The sequence below is a fragment of the Physeter macrocephalus genome, chromosome 8 (genome assembly GCF_002837175.3).
Source record: "Physeter macrocephalus isolate SW-GA chromosome 8, ASM283717v5, whole genome shotgun sequence".
Taxonomy (NCBI): Eukaryota; Metazoa; Chordata; class Mammalia; order Artiodactyla; family Physeteridae; genus Physeter; species Physeter macrocephalus.
This window is the reverse complement of record NC_041221.1, coordinates 151671662-151696735: the sequence shown is the minus strand read 5'-3', so window position 1 is coordinate 151696735 and position 25074 is coordinate 151671662. Positions and strand designations below refer to the sequence as shown.

Below are 25074 nucleotides of genomic sequence, written 5' to 3'. Positions count from 1 at the left end.
CATAGCTGTCTTCTTAGAATGCTTTTTGTCTGTGCAGACAGAGCATTGATATAACACACAGACTGCTGAGGCAGGGTAGTGGAAGCTGATCCTCCTCCAGCCAACGGACACTTACCTAGCAAGTGAAAAGTTTTATATACAAGTACTGTATTTCTTTTCTTAAAAAAAAAAAGATCATGTTTTTTCATTGTGTAAGTGAAATTTTAAACAAATGTGCCTCCACCCCAACACTTCTTATGGGCTTTTTTCCTTTAGGCTTTGTCCACATGCACATGTGTTTTTATATAGTTGGTAGTGGTTAATGTTCATACAATTTTATGTTGTGAGAGCTTTTTTCCTATGGCCATGAAAGGAAGAATTTCCTAGTGGTGGCTGCCTCTGCCTGTTCTGTTGCTACGTTGTTCCAAGCACCATTTCTGCAACATCTTGGGTTCCAAGCACCATTTCTGCAACATCTTGGGAGCAACTTTTCATTCTGCTTCCCTGAACCACTCAAAAAGTCTTCCCTTTTTCCAGCCTCCCCAAATCTTACTGCTGCCAGCGTGCCTCTCTGGAAAATAATAACTCCTTAGCATTGTGGGACTAGCCTATGTTGGGACAGCTTTTTTCTAAGCCTATCGTCTGCTGCCCAGCTTATGTTAGCAGTGCTTATGCTAGAGAGACATTAGAAGGGCTTCCATATAAACCATCAAGACCCATGAACATCCAGACACTTCCTAGTATAATGATTTTGCTGTTACAGAGGAAACAGGATAGAGAAACTGGGTGTCATGGCTTTTCTAACATCCTTTGTTCAGCTAGACACCTCATGGAGTGAGTTACATGGGCCTTATTTTTGGTACTTTGAAGCTCAGAATTCTGCAACTTTTTTAATATCCCCAAATTGTAGATATAAACTTCATGCTAAATATGTTTCTTCTTATAATAGCTTAAAAGTCTTTGTTTTTCGTGTAATTTGCTTTGGGATGTGTGGCTCCAGGAGCTGATATTTATGAGTTAGTTTAGTGAATCCAAAAAAATGTTAGAGACATTATCAGATGATGTCAGATTACCACTACAGGAGAAATTGCTGCTTAATGTAAAAATAAAACCCTAGCTCGTGGTTGGTGGTGTACCAAGATTAAAGAGAGTGAACTTCAAAATACAAACTCTGTTAAGCGTAAAGTGGCAGTTCTGTGCTAGGGCTTGTATTGATACTTGTCCCGTCTCTTAGTGAAACTCATTTCCAGATCTTTGGCCATTTTTAAATAATAGCCATCCTGCCTTGTTGTATAGGTATGTGCTCGAAATCTTCATTTCAGTGTGCACACCGTGGGTCAGATAGGCTGCCAGTTACCATGACTGTAAAGTCCCACAGCAGTGAATGAGATGGGTAAGTAATAAGTATTAATTCCAGTGTACTCTAAGGGTCATATAAAGAATATCTTCAAACTAAAAATGATAAATACTGGCAGAAAAGTAACCATGTGTGCTAAATGCTTTACATGTCATTTCATTTAATCTCTGTAATACATAGGAACTACCTTTCAGATGAGGAAACTGAGACACATCAGTGGTTGATTTGTCCAGGGATCAGAGACAAAATATGGGCCCTATTCATTTCTAATAAATTATTGATCAATTAATATACATATTACTTTGCTTTTCTACAAAATAACCATAAAAGATGAATCAGATCATGAAAATACATAGATGTGCAATGTTTTCCTCTAGTGTGGCCTTGTGTTTTGGAACAGTTCCTGGAGTCAAGGCTCATTTTAATGTCTGAATAAGGGCTGCTATAAAATGGATTATGTAATTTGCTATTGCTAACCACTGAAGTTGTAAGGAAAGGGAAATAGTTTTATAGTTTCTTTCTCCCACAGGTCATAATTTAGTTGTGGACATCAGGATGTTTTTCTTGGCTTATCTCATCCATGTAGTTTTCCTTTGCACATCTGTTACATAAATTACTAAACTATCTTCTTGAAAAGTTGCCAGTTTAACTCACAATTAATAGTGATCAAGGGGTCGGTACCTTTTGGAAAAAAGAATTAAATGACAGACTTTGAGGGGCAGAAATCCAACTGCCATCCCAATTTAAGTATTTTTTTGTTTTGGATCAATTCCTGTATTTTTTGAAAATTGAAATAATTATATGTGGTTTCTAGTGTTTCCCAAAAGACTTTATGTTGGCCTATAAATATTTAATGATCTTTCATATAAAATGAGATATTTTAGTTACTGCTTCTGTAAATTATCTTTCCAGTGATCAATTTATGTATACATTCTAGTCTGGTACAAAGTTTGCCGTTTGAAATTAAATTTGGAGTATTGACTTCTTTAATGATTATTCATCTTATGTACCCTTACCTTGAATTCTACATAAACCATAAAATAATGATTTTTCTGGGGAATTTTTTTTGGGGGGAAAATTTGTAAGATTTATTATTTTTGCTAGTTACATGTTAGGACTACTTTATACTTAAATGATAAACAAGTCAGTTAGGAATCTCAGAAATTTTAGATGTGCGTCTGGTTAATTTTGGCTTGTGCAAAGTGATACTGAATCAATACTGGAAATTTTCATGGAATGTTTGGTAAACTGTTACATAAGCAAGGGCCCAAGTATTTTTTTAATGCACATTGTGAAATTGTGTAGATTTGGAATGCTGGTTTTTAAGCTTGAAATCTTTAGATAAAGATATCATTTAGAATACTGATAATCTGTAATGGCTGTTTTTAGAGATTGGAAGAGAAAGTACGTTATAAATCGGTGTGAGTTACTGATAAAAGTTCTTAGATAAGATTTTTTTACATTACATTTCCTAGTGTGTAACTGTTCTCCTTTCTAAATTACGGTAGAGTCTTGATAGATTTTTCTGTTCAGAGTTTTGACTTTTTAGAACAGATCTTAGAAGATTTGTTAACAGGAAATAATGTATAATTTTGTTATGATCCAAATCTGACTTGCAGTATGGGAACTAGTCACTTAGCTAATAAGCCAGTCACTGGCATCCACCTTGCAGCTCAGCCCTGTTGTGCTCCAGTTCTGGGGCTGTGGTAACACCTTAACTTTTTTTGTGTGAAAAACGACTCAAAAGAAAGCCAACCTCTGGTACTGGTATTGAATGTGGCAGAGCCTAAGAAAATGATGATTCACAGGCAGAAAATAGAAGTTTTATGCATATTTAAAGAGGAACACATTGGGTTTGGTAGTACCTTGGACTGATGACACAATCAAATCCATATGGAGTCAGTAAAAGATATTTATGGAAAGTGTTCTGCCATGCAAAAGTTTCTCACCTAAGAAATAAAATTTAGTGAATCTAAATATTGGTTACCCTGTGTTAAGGAAGTATAATATACACAGGATACTTTAATTTTTGATTGAATCTGGGAGATTGTCAGGAGTCTAACATTTTTATTTTCACAATTTTAAAGATACACAAAGGTCTTCAGCTCATCTTTCAAGAATGTTAAGGGTTTATTATAGTTTCTTCTGCTTGCAGAGTAGTGTTTAGTGTTTATTTTGCTCTCTGTTTGCCTTGCCCCCCACCAGAATGAAAAATACTTTTATAGAAAACAGTTTTGTAGAATTTATCTTTCCACTTTAAGTAGTACAAATGCAATGTAAAATTTTGAGTTAAGATTATGAGAATATTGAGCCATATCTATCAACAGTGTTCAGTAATAGTAAAACATCACAGGTGATTAAAATTCTATAGTTCATTTCTCCACGCCATGATAATACTGGTCTGAACTATTTATTGAAATTGAAGGCCAGCATCACTCAGAATGGATCAAAGAATTTGGTAGTAGAATTGATGTGAGAATAGCTTTTGATGAAGAAAAGAGTATATAGTCCTTAATTTTCTTACAACTTAAAACAATTAGAATTTCAAAAATAGTTATGTCAGTTAGGAGTATTTTTCATAATAATATGTGGGGAGGGAACAATTAAAATGGTGTTTTGAACATTAATACATTTTCTGTGGTTTTAATGTCATATAGGCAGGTGCTTGAGTTTGGACTTAGTTTTTCTGTCTGTGCCATGTTTTTAAAATGTATTAGGTATCTAGTTATAGGACGATCTTTATAACTTGATCTTTAAGTATCTAGAATTATTTTAAAAGTTAGAAGCTTTAAAAAGGACTATGGGACCCCCTTCCTCCCTCAATAAAACCTGACAGCAGATTGCTCTTTAATATTTATTTGGGTTTAATTTTTTTTTTTTTACTGTGATAGATAAAGGAAGAGGTATAATATTTCAGTGCATATTCTTGTTGATTATTTTTAAAAGTAGCAAGTTAAATATTGTAGCATTTAGCATTTTAATGTTCCCTCTTGAAAAGTGAAGAGGAAAACAGAAGGTACATAATCCAGCACAGTCTTCCGTGTAAATAGGTGAAGTCATAAATAATATGCACATGAGCATACTACATACCTATAAGTGGATTGAAATAGGGTATTTTTTTTTTAAGTAAGCAGGTTATTCTTTTCTGAAATCTTGTTACTGCAGAAGAATGGTTGAGAGCCTCAGATTTTAGATGTCTTCAAGTTCAGTTCTTTCCTATTTAAACTGTTTTCCTTACCTTGCTTTTAAGAATATGTATGTTTAAGAGGGGGTACATTGGTTTTCTTCTTTTCAAGTGGATAGTTTGTTTTTAATTTTACTAAAACCAAAGAAAATGTAATTTCCATGACCGAGAATATATCTTTTTAAACATTAATTCAGCATTTAGTTCTTTTAGTAGCATAATTTGTGATGTCATCTTATATATTAATTAGTAGACTTTTAGCTCAGATGATACTACTAATTCTCTGATTTTAGAGCATTATGGCATAATAGAAAATGGGCTACATTTAATTAGAATTAGAAAACCTAACAAAATTTGGACATCTATTGCTATTTACTAGTCATGTGATCCTGAGTGTAAGTTTATTTAAAGTTCTCTACTAAGGAGATGCTATTAAATATTTTTCCCTCTCTCCTCACTCAAATTTTTAAATTATTTATTTTTTGGTAGGGGTGCTTTTGCTAGTAATGGCAGCATGGTAGCACTAGAGAGAAAGTGGCAAGCATCAGGTTTATTTGTTTCTTCTGTACTTACCAATATTTCATTAGTTTTCTTCTTATGATACGGAGTACTGTAGTTTTTTCCTTGTTTTAGCACTGTAGCTATATAACTATGTTACTGTATAATCAAATATGATAATAACATCTGCTTTAGCAACATTAATTCTTCTACTAAACCATTGCTTGTGTTAAGACATAATTCATTGCTTTGTGTTTCATTTTCATATCAAGAAAAAGCTTTTTTTTTTGGATGGGTAGCAATATGAGTATTGAACCTGTAAATGTTCAGCTTGCAAATAAGGGTAATGTGGTGAAGACCATCATCCCCTGATAAAAAATGAATGTCACATGGTCCATTATCTAGCTTTTAGAGCAAGTATTCTTAAAACTGTTTCTCTGCTCTTTTGGTTAGAAACATTTTTAAAAAGGAACAGATTTTCCTGGCATAAGTAATTTGTCTTTTTCAGTGTTCATTTTAAGGGTGTTTTATTGTTTTTAAAAAGTTTCTTAAAGATTAATATTTTTAGAGGGAGCATAATAGTTTTACCTATATCGTAAAAGTATCTTCTGAAATCTGTGGCATTAAGATCAAGAGGTCCCTTTTAAATACCGATTTTAATGTTGGGAATTATTCTTCCCTAATACAGTTTTGTTTTTTTTTTAATCACTTTAATTTCAATATTAGGTACCTAAGTTGTCCCTGTGGTTTTACACACATAGCATTTGGTATACATATGTTAGTTTGTATACATGTATTTTAGTTACTAGTTTGCTACACTTACTAGCCTGATAACAAGACATTGGAAGTACAAATAATACTAATTTGGTCTACCATGATGCTTATTTGCCTATAAATAGTTAAAATATTGCTAATGATGATATAGTACTGGATTTGTATTCTTAATGGCATTTTAATACTTTTCCTTTGGTTACCATATAATGTTCATAGGGGAAATTTTGGAAAATATAGGAAAAAAGAAAACACAGTTTGAAGAAAAAAGCACATTATTTAAAGCCATTACTTTGAATGCTGTATTTGTCTCTGTCTCTTGCTGCCTCTGTTTTTCTGACTCTCTTGTGTTTGTAAGTGTGGATGTTCGTTCGAAAAAACACAAGTTTAACCTTCTAATAGAAAATACTGCTGAATATTTTTTCCTGAGCTTGGAATGAATAAAGTCTTTATAATAACTTTAAAACAAAAAGAAGAAACCATATTAAAAATACAGACCCATTTGATTCCATTTTGTTTAGAAAGAAGGAAAATTTTAAAGGCAGGCTAGGAAAAAAGGCTTCTTACTAAATCTGTTTCAATTTTCGTATTCCTTTGTTAGCAGTTAAGACTGGATTATACCTGTACTTTACCTTTTCTCCTGGTCTGTCATTTTGTTTTAGCAAAGCATATTCTTGAACTTTTGGCAGGAAAAAAATACCGTAAGACTATTCAAGTTTTTTCTTGTCAGTCATTTTACTGATTATTCTTAATGCAGATTAGAAGAATCACTGACCATCTATAGGTAAAGCTCCATTTTAGCTTTTACTTTCAACCAATTTTGCAGGTAAGGCTCCATTTTTAGCTTTTACTTTCAACCAGTTTCGCCTCTAAAACCTGGACCCAAACTGTTACCAAGTAAAATAACTTGATATTTATCAGTAGTGACCAGTGAAATAAGCAGAAAATGGGGAATAAAGAGGAGGGCCCAAATGAACACTAATCATTAACAAATTGAATAATCAACCCTTGACTTAATTGAATATTGGCTGTGTTCATATAGCCATAGAAGCATGTGTACAGGACTTGAGGCTGGTAACTTTTAGTAGTTAGCATTAAAAATCCAATTGAGTGTGAGTAGTGCTGGGTATTGCAGAGTTACGTACTCTCTTTGGGGACTCTTATTCCTGTCCTACCTGCCTATTGCTGGGGTGCTGTGAGGAGCACATGTGAAGTATGTGAAAACACTGTGGTTTGATTTTAATTGTGGATTTTATCCTTATGAAAAAGCAGTGGTTCAGTATTACTTTAAGGTAAAAATCTTCAGAACATGAGCAAGCTTCTTACATTCTTCGCTCTGGTCACTCCCTGGTAATTTCCTTTAATTTTGTTTGCAGAACAGATCCTTGACCTTGTCTGAATTTTGGTGTTTTAAAAAACTGATGAGAGATCCCCCTCTAGTGTCTGAATTATCCATTCTTAAAACATTTGTGTCAATCATAAGTTTTAGGAATTAAGCTGGCTGTTTTTTCCTTTCACATCTGGACATAGCTTTTTTTTTTTTAACTTTTCTTTTTTGGGGGAGAGGGGAGAAGTTATTTTCCTTTCTTAAAAAGGGCACTGGAATTATGGGTAGGGTGTGGATTGAGGGCAATAGAAAACATGGGAAAGGAAGGATCAAAATGCCATTTCTACCTTTTTAGAAACAGTTATTTTTAAATGACCTGGAATAAGGCCAAACTATACAGTGTTGTTTTGTTTTAGTTTATATTTGTTTCTGAATTAAGTGCAGCTTAAAAATACTTTGTTTTGGAATTCTTTATGCCATCGGATCTCATCTTGAGCGTTCCAGTTTATGGAAAGCAGCAGTATTGTTGGAAAATGGTTTTAAAATAGAGCCTGATACTCTTCATGGAGGTGTTCTAACTTTGTTACTTTTTGTTACTATTGTTGCCATTTTTCCCACGTTGTTGCCATTTTATATTTTATGTTGTGTGTTCTAATGGCAAGTTGTCCTTTTACATAGTTCCCATTGTTTCTCAACCAAGGAAATGAGATTCTTAAGCTATTGGCTCTCTGCCAACTCTTCCTCTTAAACACAGCACTCAAACACATATAGGCCTTCAGCTAAGAATCTTGTGAAGGGTTACGGAAACAGGACCTTTCTCATTTGACCCATGGGTTTTTGTAGCTTGAACAAGGAAAGTAGTGTTCGGAAAGCTACAGCATTTATGAAGGCTCTAGTAAAAATATTTCATGTACATAGACTAGAGATTAACTCTTCATCTTGTTCTCCAACAAATTAAACAGTGCAAACAATTTCAAGTGCATTTTTGGTCATGAAATGCTTGGTTGAATTATAATCCTAATTGCTATTGTTCATTCCCACAGCTGCACTTTTAACTGCCTAAGCCGTGCATTCTTCAGCCAGTAAGATAAACAACAGCCTTCTGAAATCCATTATTTTGTGGCATCTTAAATTGCAAATATGTCATTGGCCGCCTTAATTTTATTTTGTTTCAATTGTTAGCAAAATTAGAAAAAAATGTTACTATTTCTTTATATTTATACATAAAATTTTTGTTAATAGAATGATTATGGGTTTTTTATAAAAATCCATTCATTAATAGTCTTAAATTTTGAAGGAGGCAGTGGAGACCAGGGATTTATTTTAGTGCCGTGGAAATAATTTGTATTTGTTATCAAACAGTTGATATTTTAGGGGAAAGAAAGTAATAGGATTTCGCTTTTCTACCTTAATAGAACAGTATTCTGAATGTAAATCTAGAAGCCAGATTTATTCTGTGATTTGTCAGGTCATTTTTATGCATAATGGTTCCTTTAAAATTTGAACTGTTTATTAATTGAAGTATTTGTAATAAATTTGAAATGTATATTTGAGAGATTCGAGTGCCAATTATAATCAGACCTTCCTTATTTAAAACAACTTTTTGATGACTGAAAAACCGTACAGCAAAAGTGGGGTAGATATAACTAATAAGAGTTATTACCAAATTCTTATTTTTTCACTATTTCTAAAACTCAGTTTTAAGTGGAAGATTTTAATTACCATATTTACAGGCATCTGTTATAACAATTGTTCAGTAATAATTGGAGCGTTACATGTCAAATGAGTACTACTATAATATGTCACATTTCCACAGTATGTATTCCTCAGAATGTCTTTGAATTCTTCAATCCATATAAGCATGAGAAATTCTTTTTTAACAACCACACATTTTGCCATCTCATATCTTAATTGTAAGGTATTCTTTTCAAAGTTAGTTCTTTCTTATAAAAATATTACTTAATATTGATGTTTTTAAATTCCAATAGATCATATTATCTCTAATAATAATAGCTAACTTTTACTGAGCACTTCCTATATATGTCAGACACTGTACCATTGTGTATCATTTGATATGTTACCCTTTGAGATAGTAGTAGTATTCTTCCTTATTCCCATTTTACATTTGAGGAAAGATTAAGAGAAGTATTGGGTTGGCCAAAAAGTTTGTTCAGGTTTTTCTGTAAGATCTTACGGGGAAAACCCGAATGAACTTTTTGGCCAACCCACAAAATAATTTTGCCAAAGATCACAAAGTAAGTTAATTGAAGTCAGATCTTTGTGACTCCTAGAATCCATGTTCTTGACCACTGCTGAAGTCTTAAGTGAAAGTTAAATACATTATCCAGATGGAATATTATGTAGCCATTAGAAATGAGGGCTGGGACTTCCCTGGCAGTCCAGTGGTTAAGACTCTGCACTTCTACCACCGCAGGGGCACGGGTTCGGTCCCTGGTTGGGGAACTAAGATCCCACATGCTGTGCAGTGCAGCCAAAATATAAATTAATTAATTAAAAAAAAACAACCACTGAGGGTTACAGTGACTACACAGTGACATAGAAAACGCATGTGGTACAGTAAGTGAAAAAAGACAAGGACTACAGTTAAATGTTCATAGTGGTTCTAAACATCTTTAGACTGTTATCTTTGATTTTTCATTGCTTTTTTTATACAGTATAAATAACATAGCTTTTATATAATTTTGCTCATTAATTTAAAGAATTTCTGTGAACAGGGAAACCTAAGACTGCATGTAAACCAGGTCTGGTCAGCAAAATGACAACTTAGCTTTATAATAGACTGTAGCATGTTCAATTTCCTTTTTAATTTGACCTAAAGCCATTTTTTACTGGACTTATGCCAGCTCTAATGTAATCTCTCATCTGTATTCTTGAAGCCTAATGGAATAGTAAAATCTTCTTAAAGATAACTTAAATGTGTTATATAGTGTCCTCAGGGTAGCTTGTGCACAAAAGATGTTTTCTTTCCCACCCTGTAGAGGTATCTCATTAGGACACCCAGTAGTGTCATTATTAAGTTTTCATGTGTTTCTCAGTTTTGATGCTAATCTTTGTGCGTATGTGCATGCATTTTTTTTCTCTGCAGCACCAATGTGGTTATGAATTATTCAGAGATAGAGTCTAAGGTTCGAGAAGCAACGAATGACGATCCTTGGGGACCTTCTGGGCAACTCATGGGAGAGATTGCCAAGTAAGTGATAATTTGACTCACCAGTGCAGAAAGAATGCAACTATCTTCACCCAGAAATGTGAAATTTGCTTTCAGTTTTAAACTGTTTAGCTGCCAGATATAAATTTTGCATAATTTCAGATATTAGTGGGGGAAGTTTTACAGAGGATCCATTCCCCTTAGATATTAGCTCAGAAAAGTAAAACAAAATTTTTCTTTTTCAATGAAGTTTAGACAAACTTTGTTAAAATTTTGACGAATGCATATAAAATGACTTAAAATAAAGCTAGAAAAATTTTTTCCTGATGAACATCTGGACGATTATGCCAGTGAATGAAGGGCTTGTAAAATATGATATTAATTAGTGGGACTTATGAATGTGCTCGATATTGTATAAAATATAAGAAAGATATTTTTAAGGAAGCATATCTAAATTGTTTTGAATTACGCTTATTAATTTTTTAAAGCTCTTTAGGAAAACACAGAACAAGCCTGCCATCTACTGTCAGAATTAACACACTGCAAACTCTTAAGGAAAATTATTCTTTTTTCAGGGCTACATTTATGTACGAACAATTTCCAGAACTTATGAACATGCTTTGGTCACGAATGTTAAAAGACAACAAAAAAAATTGGAGAAGAGTTTATAAGGTATGGGTTTTGGTCTGCATTTATTATTTGACATGTTGAAGACAAATGCTTGAAGTTTTAAGGTGTACATACATAAGTGATTATGAAGGATGTTGAATCCTAGAATATTCTAAAACAGGTAAAAGAAGTAGATTTGCTGTTTGTGTTCTGTTTTCTAGTCACCATAAACAACTCTGCATATATTTGTGCATATCGAAAGTAATGAATCTGTAGTAATATGCATGTTTAGTGTATGAGCAATTAAGATGAAAACCATCCTCTAATATGCTTTGTCATCTCTACATAAAAATTTGCCAGTATTATTACAGTATTGTGCACCAAAAATATGTGTTAAATTTAAGTATAACAGGAGATTTTAAAGCATTAAAATTCTAACATTTTAAAATTTGCAAATATATACTCTTTTGTTAGATTCCTCTCATTTAATACTGATCTCATCATATAATGTAGAATTCTAAAACAAGATAGTAATCTGTTCTTCCATCCCCACGATATTTTCTTGCTGCTCAGAAAGTTTTTCTGTGCTTTCCAAAATGGTGTTATTATATTTATATTTGAAACTCTGAAAGCAACGTTTCTGGCTTTCAGTATTGAAAATCAATGCTTTATTTAATTCCATGTTTTTGATGTTGTTTGTCTCTGAAAACATTCATTGTCATTCCTTTATACAGTAGTAGTGATGAAATAGTTTAAATTTCTATAAATTAATTTTTTTTAATTAGAGCTTTTTGTTTGTTTTAATAATTCTTGGGTAAACTACTTTTTTAATGAATAAATTCCTGGTAGAATGAGGGTTTTTGCCCCTCAATTTCTTCAACCTAACTAGATTTTCATAGATCTAATCATCTTTATGTGAGGTTTGTTCCAAACTAAGTTAAATTCAGAATTCAGAATTCATTGGTTTTTTGGGGTTTTTTTGTGTGTGTGTTTTTTTTTTGTGGTACGTGGGCCTCTCACTGTTGTGGCCTCTCCCGTTGCGGAGCACAGGCTCCGGACGCGCAGGCCCAGCGGCCATGGCTCACGGGCCCAGCCGCTCCGCGGCGTGTGGGATCTTCCCAGACCGGGGCACGAACCCGTGTCCCCTGCATCGGCAGGCGGACTCTCAACCACTGCGCCACCAGGGAAGCCCAATTCATTGGTTTTTAGTGCATTCACAAAGTTGTGTAGTAGTTACTAATGTCTAAACCAGAACATTTTCATCACCTCAAAAAGAAATCCCGTAAACATTCTTTTCTCATATTTGTTGGCAGCAAGTTTTCTTTTCTTTGATTCTTTTTTTTTAACGTGTCGGCATAAATCACGTTTTTAGCAGAAAATATCTATATTTTCCAAAACCAGCAAGTTTTTTAAACAAAAGCCACATCATAAACTTCCCAAATTAAATTTTATCTGGGAAAAATGCTGTGAGGTCATATAATTACCAAATAATTGTTCTCTTTAAACTGATGTTTCTAACACTAAAACTGAACCAGCTTTCTAAAAGCTTAGTGTTCATTTATATCATACATTCAGATATTTAACATTTTTTAATCTTTTGACACGTGTATCCAGTGGACAGTTTATAATTACTTAGTATGCTTGGTATAAGAGGAACTTTAAATTGATAATATGAGTTTTTAAAGGTACTTTTAAAGTCTAATGTAAGGTAAAGAACCCCCCACACACATACACACACAAAGATTATTTATTTGCTAATGTTAGAATTTTTTTTTTTTAGCCATTTACCAGAGCTCTACCAGAATTTATTTCATTAAATCTCATTTGGTGCTTTGTATTTTTACAGTCATTGCTGCTCCTAGCTTACCTCATAAGGAATGGATCAGAGCGTGTTGTTACAAGTGCCAGAGAACACATTTATGATTTGCGATCCCTGGAAAATTACCACTTTGTAGGTGAGCAATAGAAAAACCTTATAAGCAAATTAAAACAGTAGTTGGAGTTGTCAGTCACCTGAACCAGCTTAGAAGCTTCTCCACTCTAATTAGAATGTGACTGTTGCTGGTTGTGTGACGAGTGCAGAATCCAAGACGTGGGGCCCTAGAGTATTAATTAGTGAAGACAAGAACTTGCAGAAAAGACTGGCTAATAACAACAGAACCAACACAACATGAGTGTTCGGGTTTATATTAAAATATGCACTGGAGACTGGTCCCCTGTGGTGTCCATAAAGGAATAGCTTTAATCATATGGGAAGAAAAGGTTAGAGCTCCAAAACACACACATCTGTTTGAAGCTGGGGTTTTTTTTTCCTCCCACCAAATAATATTTACTGTGCAAAGGCAGCAAGGCCAGAGTGTGTTTTGAATGTGAAAGAGGATACAGAATGAACCACATTTCATTTTGTAGCATACCCCAGTTGAAAGCACTTTAAAAATTCAGTTTTTCAGCTACACTAAATCCTGGTAATTAGTGTTTCCAAACTTGTATTGGGGAGACGAAGGCGTTTGGGTGCTTTTCAGTCATTAAAATGTATGTTTTGTTTTGTTTTGTTAAAATACCATAGAAAAAGAAAATAACATTTTTGGATATTAGTCCATTTTGTATGGTTATTGTTAGTAATCCTTTTTAGTGGATCTGTAATTGATTTTGCATAGAACCGTTATCTGTGGTCCTTTTTAGTTCATCTTTGCACTCTCTTATAAGCCAAAATTGCATCTCAAGACAGGATTTGATGAGGAAATGACAAAATTCAGTAACACAATTTGCCTCTTTTTATTCATTTTAAAATATTGAAGTTGGTTTCTTGTGTTGAAATTTTCATGTCTATTTTTGTGTGTATTAAAGGGTTTGATACATATTAACTGAATTCTTAAGGTTTTGTTTCTCCCTTACCATCCTCACAGATGAGCATGGCAAGGATCAAGGTATAAATATTCGCCAGAAGGTGAAAGAATTGGTTGAATTTGCCCAGGATGATGACAGGCTTCGTGAAGAGCGAAAGAAAGCAAAGAAGAACAAAGACAAATATGTTGGGGTTTCCTCAGACAGTGTTGGAGGATTCAGATACAGTGAGTATCAAAGACAGACTGGCACCTAAGCATCAGTTTAGCTTCTTGTGTGCATTTTAGGAATCATTGAAATACAGAAGACAAAAATGCTATTTTGAATACATACAATACTGAGATATATGTAATACTCATTTTGGCTCCTGTAGATCTTAGGAATCTTTCTATTTTTTACTTTTGTGGTTCAAGAATATGATTTTAACCATTAAGCATTATTGAATGACCAAACTTTGAGTTGACATACAGAGAATTAAATAGATATATTCTCTTTCCTCTTGGGGTTCCCATTCTAAGAAGAAAAAAGGATTTCTGTAACTTACCGTGTAGAGCATTAAAAAAAAAGTTTGATGAAGAGGTTCATCCTCCTAATTCAAAACCAGTTTAGTTCTATTTTTGGCCAAAAATAGAGCTACAGGTTAGTCCATCCTGAGTCTCTTCCCTTAATTAAGCACTGCGTTAATTTGACGTAGAAAAAGGTAACTGACAATACCATCAGTTTTTCATCTAGGCCTATCACTGTATTGTTCCTCACATATTTAAGAACAGCTAGAACATTCATCTCTTATGTTTATTTTTAATGTAGTAATATGGTTTTCCTAAAATAGATCACTAGGTAGGTGCTTGAAACATAACAGAAAATAATAACTCTCTTTCACAGGATGTTCCTTTGGACTCGTTCTGTCTTCTGTGAACACTGACAGTCCCTCGTCATTTTGTATATACACAGACAGGCCAGTGCCACGTATACGTAGCAGCTGCATATTGGGGCTCTCTAACTGCCCCCCCACCATATCTAAGTTTGTTTATATTTGAATTATACTGAGATCTCGTAACTCCTTCATTGTAACTGTGTAAAAATCTTCTATTTCTTACCTTGCGAGTATCTATAAAATGTCTTCACTCCTTTGCTCCTCTGCTTTCTTGCCCTCAAATTAAAAATACTGCACTTAATTGGTTAATGTTTCTAACAGCAGAAAAATTCCTTTTTTTAATGTCCCATATCATATTTAAGTCAGTTCTTGAATTGGGCAAAAATGTTTCTCTTAAATAAATCACATAAATATGTTCTGGAGTTTTTATTTGTTTAGGGGAGTAAGAAGTCTTTTAATTATTTACCCAAGTAAATATTTTATTCTTTAGATACTTCAAAGTAGCCTTAGCAGTTTAATATGTTTTTGAGTAGAAAGAGCTGTTCGCCGCTCCTTTCCTCATTCTACTTGCTAGTAGTCCTTTTTTTAATCAGCACAGTATATAATTAGATAAATTTAGACAATTGAATAAGTTTTTAGACTTAGAGTGAACTAATTACATCATCTGCATTAGAGATAGAGTTGAATGTCCTGTGTATGTGCATTGCCTTTTATAAATTATTTTTAATGTTACATATATTATTCAGAGACTTAATCAACTTTAACTATTTTACATGCTTTTTATTTTGACATTAGATAATGTTTTGCCAATATCCAGTATCTCTGGCACTCATTTAGTATGATGTCCACCGTGCTAATTTAGTTTTCATCTGCTTTGATTTATCCTGTAAATTTGTTTCTTTTCAAAGTCTAGTTCATCACATTGTTATTGAAGTGTACATATACATTGTTGGAGAGCCATTCATTTTTATAATACCATCCTGCTTAAATTTTGTCTAGAAAACATCTTGTCATGTTCTCTTTAAGTTGGTGGTCACTTTCAGATTTAGTAGATGTATTTTTAAATCCTCAAACTCTCACAGAAAATCGTGGCTTTGCAGTTTTACTGAGTAATTCAGCAGAATGGTTTTGTTCGATCTCCAAAGGGCATGTATGCCATCAGAACTTGTTAACCAAAGTTTAAACAAAAGCTCAGTTATCCACCTTTTGATTATTTTGCTGTTTCTCATTGGTCTTTCCGTTTCCTCTGCACCCTGCCTTAATTTTCAGTCTTCTTTTTAACCACACATGATTTTTCTGCACCTTGTACTCTTGCCTCTTAAGTTGAGTTTGGATGTGAAAATGGAAATGGAAAAGGTTCCATTTAGTGCCTGTAATTCCTATCTCTTCTTTAGGCCCTCAAAGTCAAGGACTAAAACAAATCTTGACATTTTGGGGCTTTTTTTCACTGCCAGTGATCTACTGTCTCCATTATCAAATTCACACAGAGGCTCCCTAGGTTTTGCCAGTCCCAGCATAATGTTTGGACGTGGTGTTTGAATAGGTCATCACTGTTCTGAACTGCTTGAGCATATTTCATCATTCTAGTCTGTATAGCTTTTGGTAGTTAGAATATTCTTTTCTTTTTAAAATAATTGAAGGGTGCTTTCCCATGCCATGAAGTACATTTATTTTTCTAGTTTGATGGTAAAGAATGACAGTTATGAGTCTTTACAGTATATTGGGATATGTATCATTCAGAGTAGTGTTTCCTATAGTTTGTGTTTTGTAAGAGATTGTTGCTGTCCAGTGCTTTTCTAATAATTGAAAACCATTAAGAAATGGGAATGAAATATAATGCATTAAGTGACTTTTGTGAAAACAAAAGATTTCCATTTCTCTTTTGCTTATATAGCTCGTGTTGGTTTTTGTGTTTTCCTCTACTCCTTTCAGCAGCCTTAAGAACTTCCTGATATGCTGTGCTGTGCATTAAGGTTGTGTTAGTTTTCATAAACAAAAGCTTTTGAATCTGCATTCCTGCCACTTAATGACTGGCACTACATGCTGTGCCTTGCTGTAATTGTGTTGATTCAGCACTGTGGGAGCTTTCTGTTTTCCTTTGAAAACTATTTTATTATGAGGAAAAGCTTCAGAAATAAGGACTATAGACACCTTTTGAATTTAATGTCCTTAGAGTTGCTTCTCTTTTTAATGCTTTATATAGGTGAAAGATATGATCCTGAGCCTAAATCAAAATGGGATGAGGACTGGGATAAAAACAAGAGTGCTTTTCCATTCAGTGATAAATTAGGTGAACTGAGTGATAAAATTGGAAGCACAATTGACGACACCATCAGCAAGTTCCGGAGGAAAGATAGAGAAGACTCTCCAGAAAGATGCAGGTATTAACACTTTGTCTCCTGGGTCTCTTGGAAAGGGTACTAAATTGACACAGCTGGGTCTTGGGTTTTTTTGTTTATTTGTTTTGGGTGTTGGCATTATCTGAAATTCAGCTTTGTTTGTTTCTTTAATAGATTTTATTTTTTAGAGCAATTTTAGCTTCACAGAAAAATTGTGCATAAAGTACCAGGGAGTTGCTACATAACCCCACCTCTCCGAGTGCAAGAATGCATGCACACACACACAGTTTCTCCTGTTATTAACATCTTGCATTAGTGTGGTACATTTATTAACAATTGATAACCAATATTATTAACTAAACTCTTCAGTTTGCATTAGGGTTTACTGTGTTGTAGAGTTGACAAATGCATAGTGTCCACCATTACAGAACCATACAGCGTAATTTCACTCCCCTAAAAATGCCTTGTGCAAAAATATGGAAAAATTCATGAATTTGCATGTCAGCCTTGCACGGGGGCAGGCTAATCTAGTTCCCTGACGAGGGATTGAACCGAGACCATGGCAGTGAAAGTGCCAAGTCCTAACCACTGGACTGCCAGGGTATTCCCAGGTCATGCGAATTTTCACTGTATTGTTCCAGTTTTAGTATATTTGCTGCTGATTTATACATATATATATAGTGTGTGTGTATTTACACACACACACGATATATACAGTGCAGCTGTTTATAAGATGCTATGTCAGACATTATTTGCATTTAGTATTGACACACTTTCCTTGTCTGTGTCCATTTATTTCTAAAATTGATCACATTTCCTGTATGTTTTTATTCAGGCCATTTATTGGAAATTTTTTTCCCAGTAAGAACTTTGACAGCTTATTTTGCAATTGGGCATCTGATGATCCAGGGATCTAAGGTATTGCTGAGGGATAATGAAGTTTATTATTTTATTAGATTTAAACAAAAGTTAGGGGTTTGAAAATTCTTCCTGTGACATTTCATTAAGATTCTGTGCCGGTTTATACCAGAAAAAAAAAAATCCAGATGGATATTTGGACTAAAATGTTTTCGAGTGTGACCTATATTTTCATAGATTACATTTTCTAATGGTGGGGTATTTGTATTTAGTTTTACATAGAACAGTACTAGGAACCTTTTAGCATTCACTTTTTCTTACCTACCAATATAGCTATTAACTAGTTTTTCTGCCAGTTATAAGGGCAATATGTGTAGCACTTAATTTGCAAAGCAAGTTTTATAAGATCTTTGTCATTTGTGCCTCACTGTATCTCTATTAGAGAGTCTAGAGCAAGGAGTTTTACCATTATTTTTTGGGAGTAAGAATTGAAGCCCAATCAGGCTTTGTGGAACTTGCCTAAAGTAACACAGAGATGCAACCAAAACTTCAAGTGAGTTCTTGTAACTAAGTACCATGTCTTTTTCTCCTATAAAAAAATCTTAACAGTTCAGATTTAGGGGTCATTAAAAAGAAATAAAAATAATAATTTTGAAACTATTCAGATTCTAAAATATTTTAGTGTCTTCTCAGTATGTTTCCATATTTGTTAAATCTGTGGAATTCCTGTCTGTTTCTGGAATATGATCTTTGAAGAACCAGAATTTATTTTTAATACTTTGAATATATTTTACAACTATATTTCTAGCTCTTTTATACTGAAAGTGTATGCATATGGTAATAATAAATAACTAAACTTTGGAAAACGATGCCTACCTCAAATACTCTGTGCTGTTTTCCCCTCTTTAATGTTCTTGTGGCCTTTGTGTTCACACTTTTGGTTTGACTTAGAAAACATAGTGGCCACATATTCTGTTGCTATTTCCTGAAGAAGTATGGGAATCAGGTAGGTAGGCTGGTTAGAAATCTAACTATGTACCTTCTTGTTTTGTTACTTTCTCTTCTTTGCCCTCCACCCTCAATTTTTCTTTCCTTGCTTTGTGTTCCTATTCTTTTTTTTTTTTTTCTGTTTCTCCCTTGATTTTTTCTTTTCTACATTTGCCTCTAAGACAGGATCTGCTAGAGTTCTTAAATCTTTTATATATTCAGGTTTAAAAGAGTGAAAATGTAGTGTATGTTGTTTTAGTAACTAAAGAGCAAACAGGGACTTACATCTTGGAGTATATGTGAGAGAAGAATAGATTTTTAGACAAAGTTGCATGGGACCTATCTGGCATGTTATCAGAATTTTAGACTTATTAGCTCATTATTAGATTCAGGAATTCTTGAACACTGATCATATATGAAGCTTTCATTTCATTGTTTGCTAGTCAGGTTTATATTCTCACCTTGTAAAGAAATTATCTTGCACTATAATCAAACTGGACGTCAGAAAGGTAAGACGTTTCAGTCTTAGATATAGGACTGATGGTGGGAATTTTTAGGTCAATTGTTGCTGAGAAAATTAGTAAGTGACAAGGGGTTTTGAACACTTGATCAGAACTTGTAGATTCCCTAAAATGTTTATAGATAAAAATGCATTTAACCCCTTTGCTCAGTGTGGGAAGCCATTCTTCTTGATTCTTGATTTATACAGGTTCCAAATTGATTTATATTTAAGTAGAAATTGCTTTAGATTAGTCCGAGTTAAATTGCATCAGTAATAAGGAGAATTTTAAGTATTTTACTTCAGAATATTTATAATTTAAACCACCTACTCTGAAATTAAGAAATAATAGGTAATGGAATGTATTTCAGGCAATTTCTCTCTCTGTCCTACTTGCACCAGAAAAAAAACCCCAATGCATCATTACTGGAGAGCACACTAGTACTGACATTTTTAATTTGGGGCATATGAAAAACACAGTTCTTTTACTCATTCTGTATTTTTTTCCTTTTGCATGTTAAGAAGAAAAAATCTTTGAATGTGCCTGAAAAGGAATTCTTTTAAAATATTTTAAATATATTTAAATTTTCTGTAAAGCAGTTTTCTTAGTTTTGTAAAAGTTTGATCTCATGATTCTATATAGTAAAATACAGCACAGTTCTTGTAAAGTGCATTACCTCATTTTTCTGCATTTACAGATGAGAGTTTAATCATTTGAATGCAGATAGGATAATATTTAAAAGATATCCATTGAAATTATAGTATTTTATTATATATTTGCATTAGTATATAAGAGTCAGTGACAGAATCGTGTTATATAAATGGAACTGCAGTTGTTGCACACAGTCCATTTCAAGAAATTGTTATCAAATGCAGCTATTTGAGCTCCTAGGCTCTAATCAGTTGATTCTGATATGATAATAACCCTGCTATTTTATTTTTTAATTAAGCTTTAAATCTATAATAAATAAGCACTTGAATTATTTCAGGCTTTTTTATTTGTACACATGTATGTAAATACTTTTTTGTAGCAGTATTTTAGACTTACCTGGGGAATTTGATGGGTTCCCACTTCTGCTCCCCAGTGCATACATATGATTATTCAGATAGCTTGGATAACATTCTCTTGATCCCTGTCAAATAGTCAAAGTATGGAATTTTGGAGTTACTGCATTTGAAATTCTTTATCTCAAATCACTGAGGGCTCCATTTTAAAGTAATCCCTAGTCTTATTATTTTCCTTCATTTTTAATATCTTTTAGTGACAGTGATGAGGAAAAGAAAGCAAGAAGAGGCAGATCTCCCAAAGGTGAATTCAAAGATGAAGAGGAGACTGTGACGACAAAACATATCCATATCACACAGGCCACAGAGACCACCACCACAAGACACAAGCGCACAGCAAATCCTTCCAAAACCATTGATCTTGGAGCAGCAGCACATTACACGGGGGACAAAGCAAGTCCAGATCAGAATGCTTCAGCTCATACACCTCAGTCTTCAGTTAAGGTGGGAATGGCACGAGTTTACACATTATACACAGTTTTATTCTTATAAATTACTTTTAGAATTACTGCATTAGTAGGCTCAGGCATTTCTAGGTAATCATATTAATTATAGATCATCTGGCATGTATTAGTCATTAATAATAAGATCTCTTTGGAGGAAGAAACCTGTCCAATTGCTGAATGATTATCTATGTACTTTCTATGAAAATAGTAATAACACTCTTGCTTCATTTGGGAAAGGTTGTGAATCAGAATGTAGTTCATCTGTTTCCTTCTAGACACCACCACTGGTACCAAGTGTGAGATTCACTAAGGAAAACATGGTAGTATTTGGAAGTTGTAAGAAATGACCACTTACAGCGGAACTGGTCTTGTTTAATACAGAGATTGTTCCTCTGAAAAGGAGGTTTATTTGCCCTGTGGTCAGTATTGATCAGTAGCAGCACTAATTCTTGTAACTGTCTTCACTTTGTATTCAACCACAGAAATGAAATCCACCTGCTAGATACCTGGCTGCAAGCTAGTCTTTTGGACAGAAATCTGCCTAAGAGGGAGGTTTGCCCTGAAAGCTTCAATAGTTGTTTTGCTACTCTCCTACCACTAGTATTCACCCAGCTTGTATCTTTGCATCAAATGTAGCTGAAAGCTAGGGAAAATATTTTTCTAATGTATCTTGCAAATTGCAGGTGACTCTAAAAATAAAGCTAGTCCTACTTAGTGTCAAGAACTGTGTCAAGTTTTCCCACATATCTTCTGGTGTATAATTTCACCCATATTGTGCTCTTTTTAGTTTTGACGAAAACCTCAAAATTACAACTCAACTTTAGTTGTAGTTAAAAAGGGGAAATGGATGTGTTTTTTCCTTATGGTCTTAGTTTTCCCCTGCGGTGGATACAGTTAGCTTACTGATGACTGTCTAAGATCTGGTAGATAGTCATAATTAAAACCCAAACAATACATGATGGCTGTTATATGGAGAGTTCATTTATGTTGCATGGGGAAAATCATCCAACCTGTATAATTTTTTTTAACAGTAAACTGAGACTTTTATATCTTAAAAGGATTTTAAATATCAATTTGTAGTACAGTCTGAATGTGTGTCACTGCCATAAATATTTTAAATTTATAGTGTAAGCTTTTTGACTTTGTTTTTATTACCAAAAAAATGCATAGAACTCTGGAGTTCTCGGCAAGTTACTCAGCTGCTTCAGATCTCTTTCAACCTCAAGGCCTTTTTTTTTTTGTGGTACTTGGACCTCTCACTGTTGTGGCCTCAGAGCACAGGCTCCGGACGTGCAGGCTCAGGGTCCCAGCCACTCTGCGGCATGTGGGATCTTCCTGGACCGGGGCACGAACCCGTGTCCCCTGCATCGGCAGGCGTACTCTCAACCACTGCGCCACCAGGGAAGCCCTCAAGGCCTTTTTGAACCACAGTATATAGTGTTTTAATCTTCAAAGCTCAAATTAACATACCTAGGAATTTACGGTGTTTTCCTACTGCCTAGCACTTCTGTTCTAATTTAATCTGTATGTATTGAACATACAGGACCTATGCATTAGAGTGCTTAGAACTATGTATAGGAGAAAAATCATATTACAACTCCAGCCCCACAGTTTAGTTTGGGAACTATAAAATAGATGTCAAGGTATATCAGACCAACATAGAATTATACTGACCTGTATGGTATACAAACAGTGTTGCTAAAGTTCACAGAATCATAAAATTTTAGAGCTAGATAGGATGTTGGCCTCCAATCCAGTAGATCTCAGACCTTCTTACGCATTGGAATTACTAAAGGAGCTTTCTAAGACTGTACAGACCAAGATCCCAACCTGGGCAATTATGATTCAGTATGTTGTGATGGAGCTGGGTGTATATATTTCTTTAATGCTTCTCAAGTGATGCTGTGTTAAGATTTGAGTGGGATCTGGAAGGTATGTTTTTTCAGAGTGAAATGCAGTAAGAAATGAGAAAGTAACCCAGGAGCAGTGGACATGCCTAATCTTGTCTGATCTCCGAAAAGAAGTGAGTTAGGGAAAAGAGGAGTGTGGATGTTAGGGACTTTTACAATGCTAGGCAGAGAATTACTTTAAAAATACTATCTCTCCATAAGGATTCAAGGTCACTTCTCTTTTTGCAGAAAAGGAAATCTACCTTTATTAAGATAATTACAGGTATTAGTGTCTCAGTTGGGAATTAGAGATGAGTACAGCAGATTTTTTTTTTAAATAGTAGAAATATGTTTTCTAAGCTTTTTAGTTCTGTGTGTGTTTTCAGACTTCAGTGCCTAGCAGCAAGTCATCTGGTGACCTTGTTGATCTGTTTGATGGCACCAGCCAATCAACAGGTAAGCTTCCATATTGGCTTTTTCTTTTTATCAATAGTATTCTTGGTTTCAGAGTAATTTTTTTTAATGGCAAATAAAAGATGGAATGAAAATCTAAAAAAAAATTTTTGCATTAGATTTATTTTTAATGTGAAATTAATTCACTTTGAGCATTATTTGGGAGGAAGTATTTAATTGCGTAAAATAAGGAAAGTGAGCACTTAAATATTTGACTGATAATTCAGTAATCTCTCTCAATTTCTTTAGCACTGAGTATTTGGGGTCCCTTTGCTTTTTCTATAAGCGAAATGGACTGCTCTGCCCATTTCACTGTCCTTCCATAAATCTTAATTCTGGCTGTCAAACTGCCCACGCCTAGAGTTCATTTAAACTTTTCATTCATTTATTCACTAAACATTTATCGAACCAGAACTGGCCTGGGTGCTTGCGGTATAATGCTTAGTAAAACTGTTCTTGCCCTCATGGGAAGGTCAAGTGGAGGAAGTAATCATTAATCAAAGAGTCACAAATAGGGCTTCCCTGGTGGCGCGGTGGTTGCGCGTCCGCCTGCCGATGCAGGGGAACTGGGTTCGCGCCCCGGTCTGGGAGGATCCCGCATGCCGCGGAGCGGCTGGGCCCGTGAGCCGTGGCCGCTGGGCCTGCGCGTCCGGAGCCTGTGCTCCGCAACGGGAGAGGCCGCATTAGGGGGAGGCCCGCATACCACCAAAAAAAAAAAAAAAAAAAAAAAAGAGTCACAAATAGTTACTTAGTTACAAACATACAGAGTGCTTTGGAGGAAAGGGGCATTCTGTGAAAGTGTGACATATTTTAAAGAGGGCTGCAGCAAAAGAATAGTCCATTTACCAAGATTTTCTCACAGAGAAGATTGATTTCTTCAGTTTGATGTCCAATATATGCTAGATTCTTTTTGAGTAATTCCCTATAAATTGTTTTCAAGAAAATTGATTATTTTAGATTGCATTTGATGATTATGGAGTCGTAATAAACTGTACTGCAAGTCAAAACAGCTTAAGAAATAAAACCTATGTTTAAAGTTCATTTCACATTAAAATGTAATTGGCGAGATTGGCATAGAAATAATGTCAGAGTAAATCTGTTGTTTCTAGTTGTGTGTAATTTTTCAAAACTGAATTGTTTTAAAATTTACATTAGTGTTTATGATGAAAATTACCTCACTGATAGTTTAGTACATATGATTAATTTAAAGTCTCCTATTATTTTCTCCCTGTCCTTGCCTACTATCATAAAATTAATTCTTAGACTAGGTGTGAACTTACTAGGGTGTCTGGTTCAGTCCAATTTCTGAGATTCTTCAATTCCCACTCCCTTTTTTCTGTAAATGTAACTTTGTAAAAATTATTCCTTAAACTCTATTGAACTGTCATGCTCAAGTTTGCAAACAACTACATTAGTTGTTTAACAATTTATGTGCTGTCTTTTTGTATGTTGAAGATTTTAATAGTAGTATTAACTGGTAGTTCGCATGTAGTCATATAATACAGCCTTAGTGTCACAGAATATCAACTATTTTGGATTTTCTGGTATGAAATATTAAAGAGCCCCTTTCATGCATCTGTGAAAATTTTTAATGGAGCAATCAGAGAAGAATTAACTAGGAAGGTCAGATGAGTGAATCTAACTTTTTTCCTTGGTGTTAGCAAGATTGCTTTGAACAGAGAGAATTATTAAATACCAGCATGCTTCCTTTGCTTGGCAAGAAACCTTTGAGTGTTTTTTCTTCTCCAGTGCAAGCAGTAGATTGGCTAATTAAATAGAAGTAGCAATTAATATTAATACAGTAATTGAGACAGTCTGAATGAAATCTGGAATATTTCTTGCCTTAATGTTTTCATCTTAATAATTTCTAAAAACCAACCGAAAGTGGGTTGACATCATAATTTTTTTTTAAAAATTGTTCACTGT

General features: G+C 34.2%; 1 protein-coding gene and 1 pseudogene across 6 annotated transcripts in view; one reads left to right on the top strand and one right to left on the bottom strand.

Moving 5' to 3' along the window:
- The window catches only part of CLINT1 (clathrin interactor 1), a 66004-nt gene that overhangs the window by 26845 nt on the left and 14085 nt on the right, over positions 1–25074 (top strand). For 5 of the 6 annotated variants that reach the window (XM_024117205.1, XM_024117204.3, XM_024117208.3 and 2 more), the window contains exons 2-8: positions 10223–10327; positions 10861–10957; positions 12741–12849; positions 13801–13965; positions 16816–16993; positions 20558–20804; positions 23082–23151. In XM_024117205.1, coding sequence (XP_023972973.1) covers positions 10223–10327; positions 10861–10957; positions 12741–12849; positions 13801–13965; positions 16816–16993; positions 20558–20804; positions 23082–23151 — 971 coding nt within the window. Of the gene's footprint in view, positions 1–1353; positions 1373–10222; positions 10328–10860; positions 10958–12740; positions 12850–13800; positions 13966–16815; positions 16994–20557; positions 20805–23081; positions 23152–25074 lie in introns of those variants that run through there. The other variant, XM_007122180.4, reaches the window with a different exon arrangement.
- On the bottom strand, positions 17422–17622 carry LOC112062543 (uncharacterized; annotated as a pseudogene).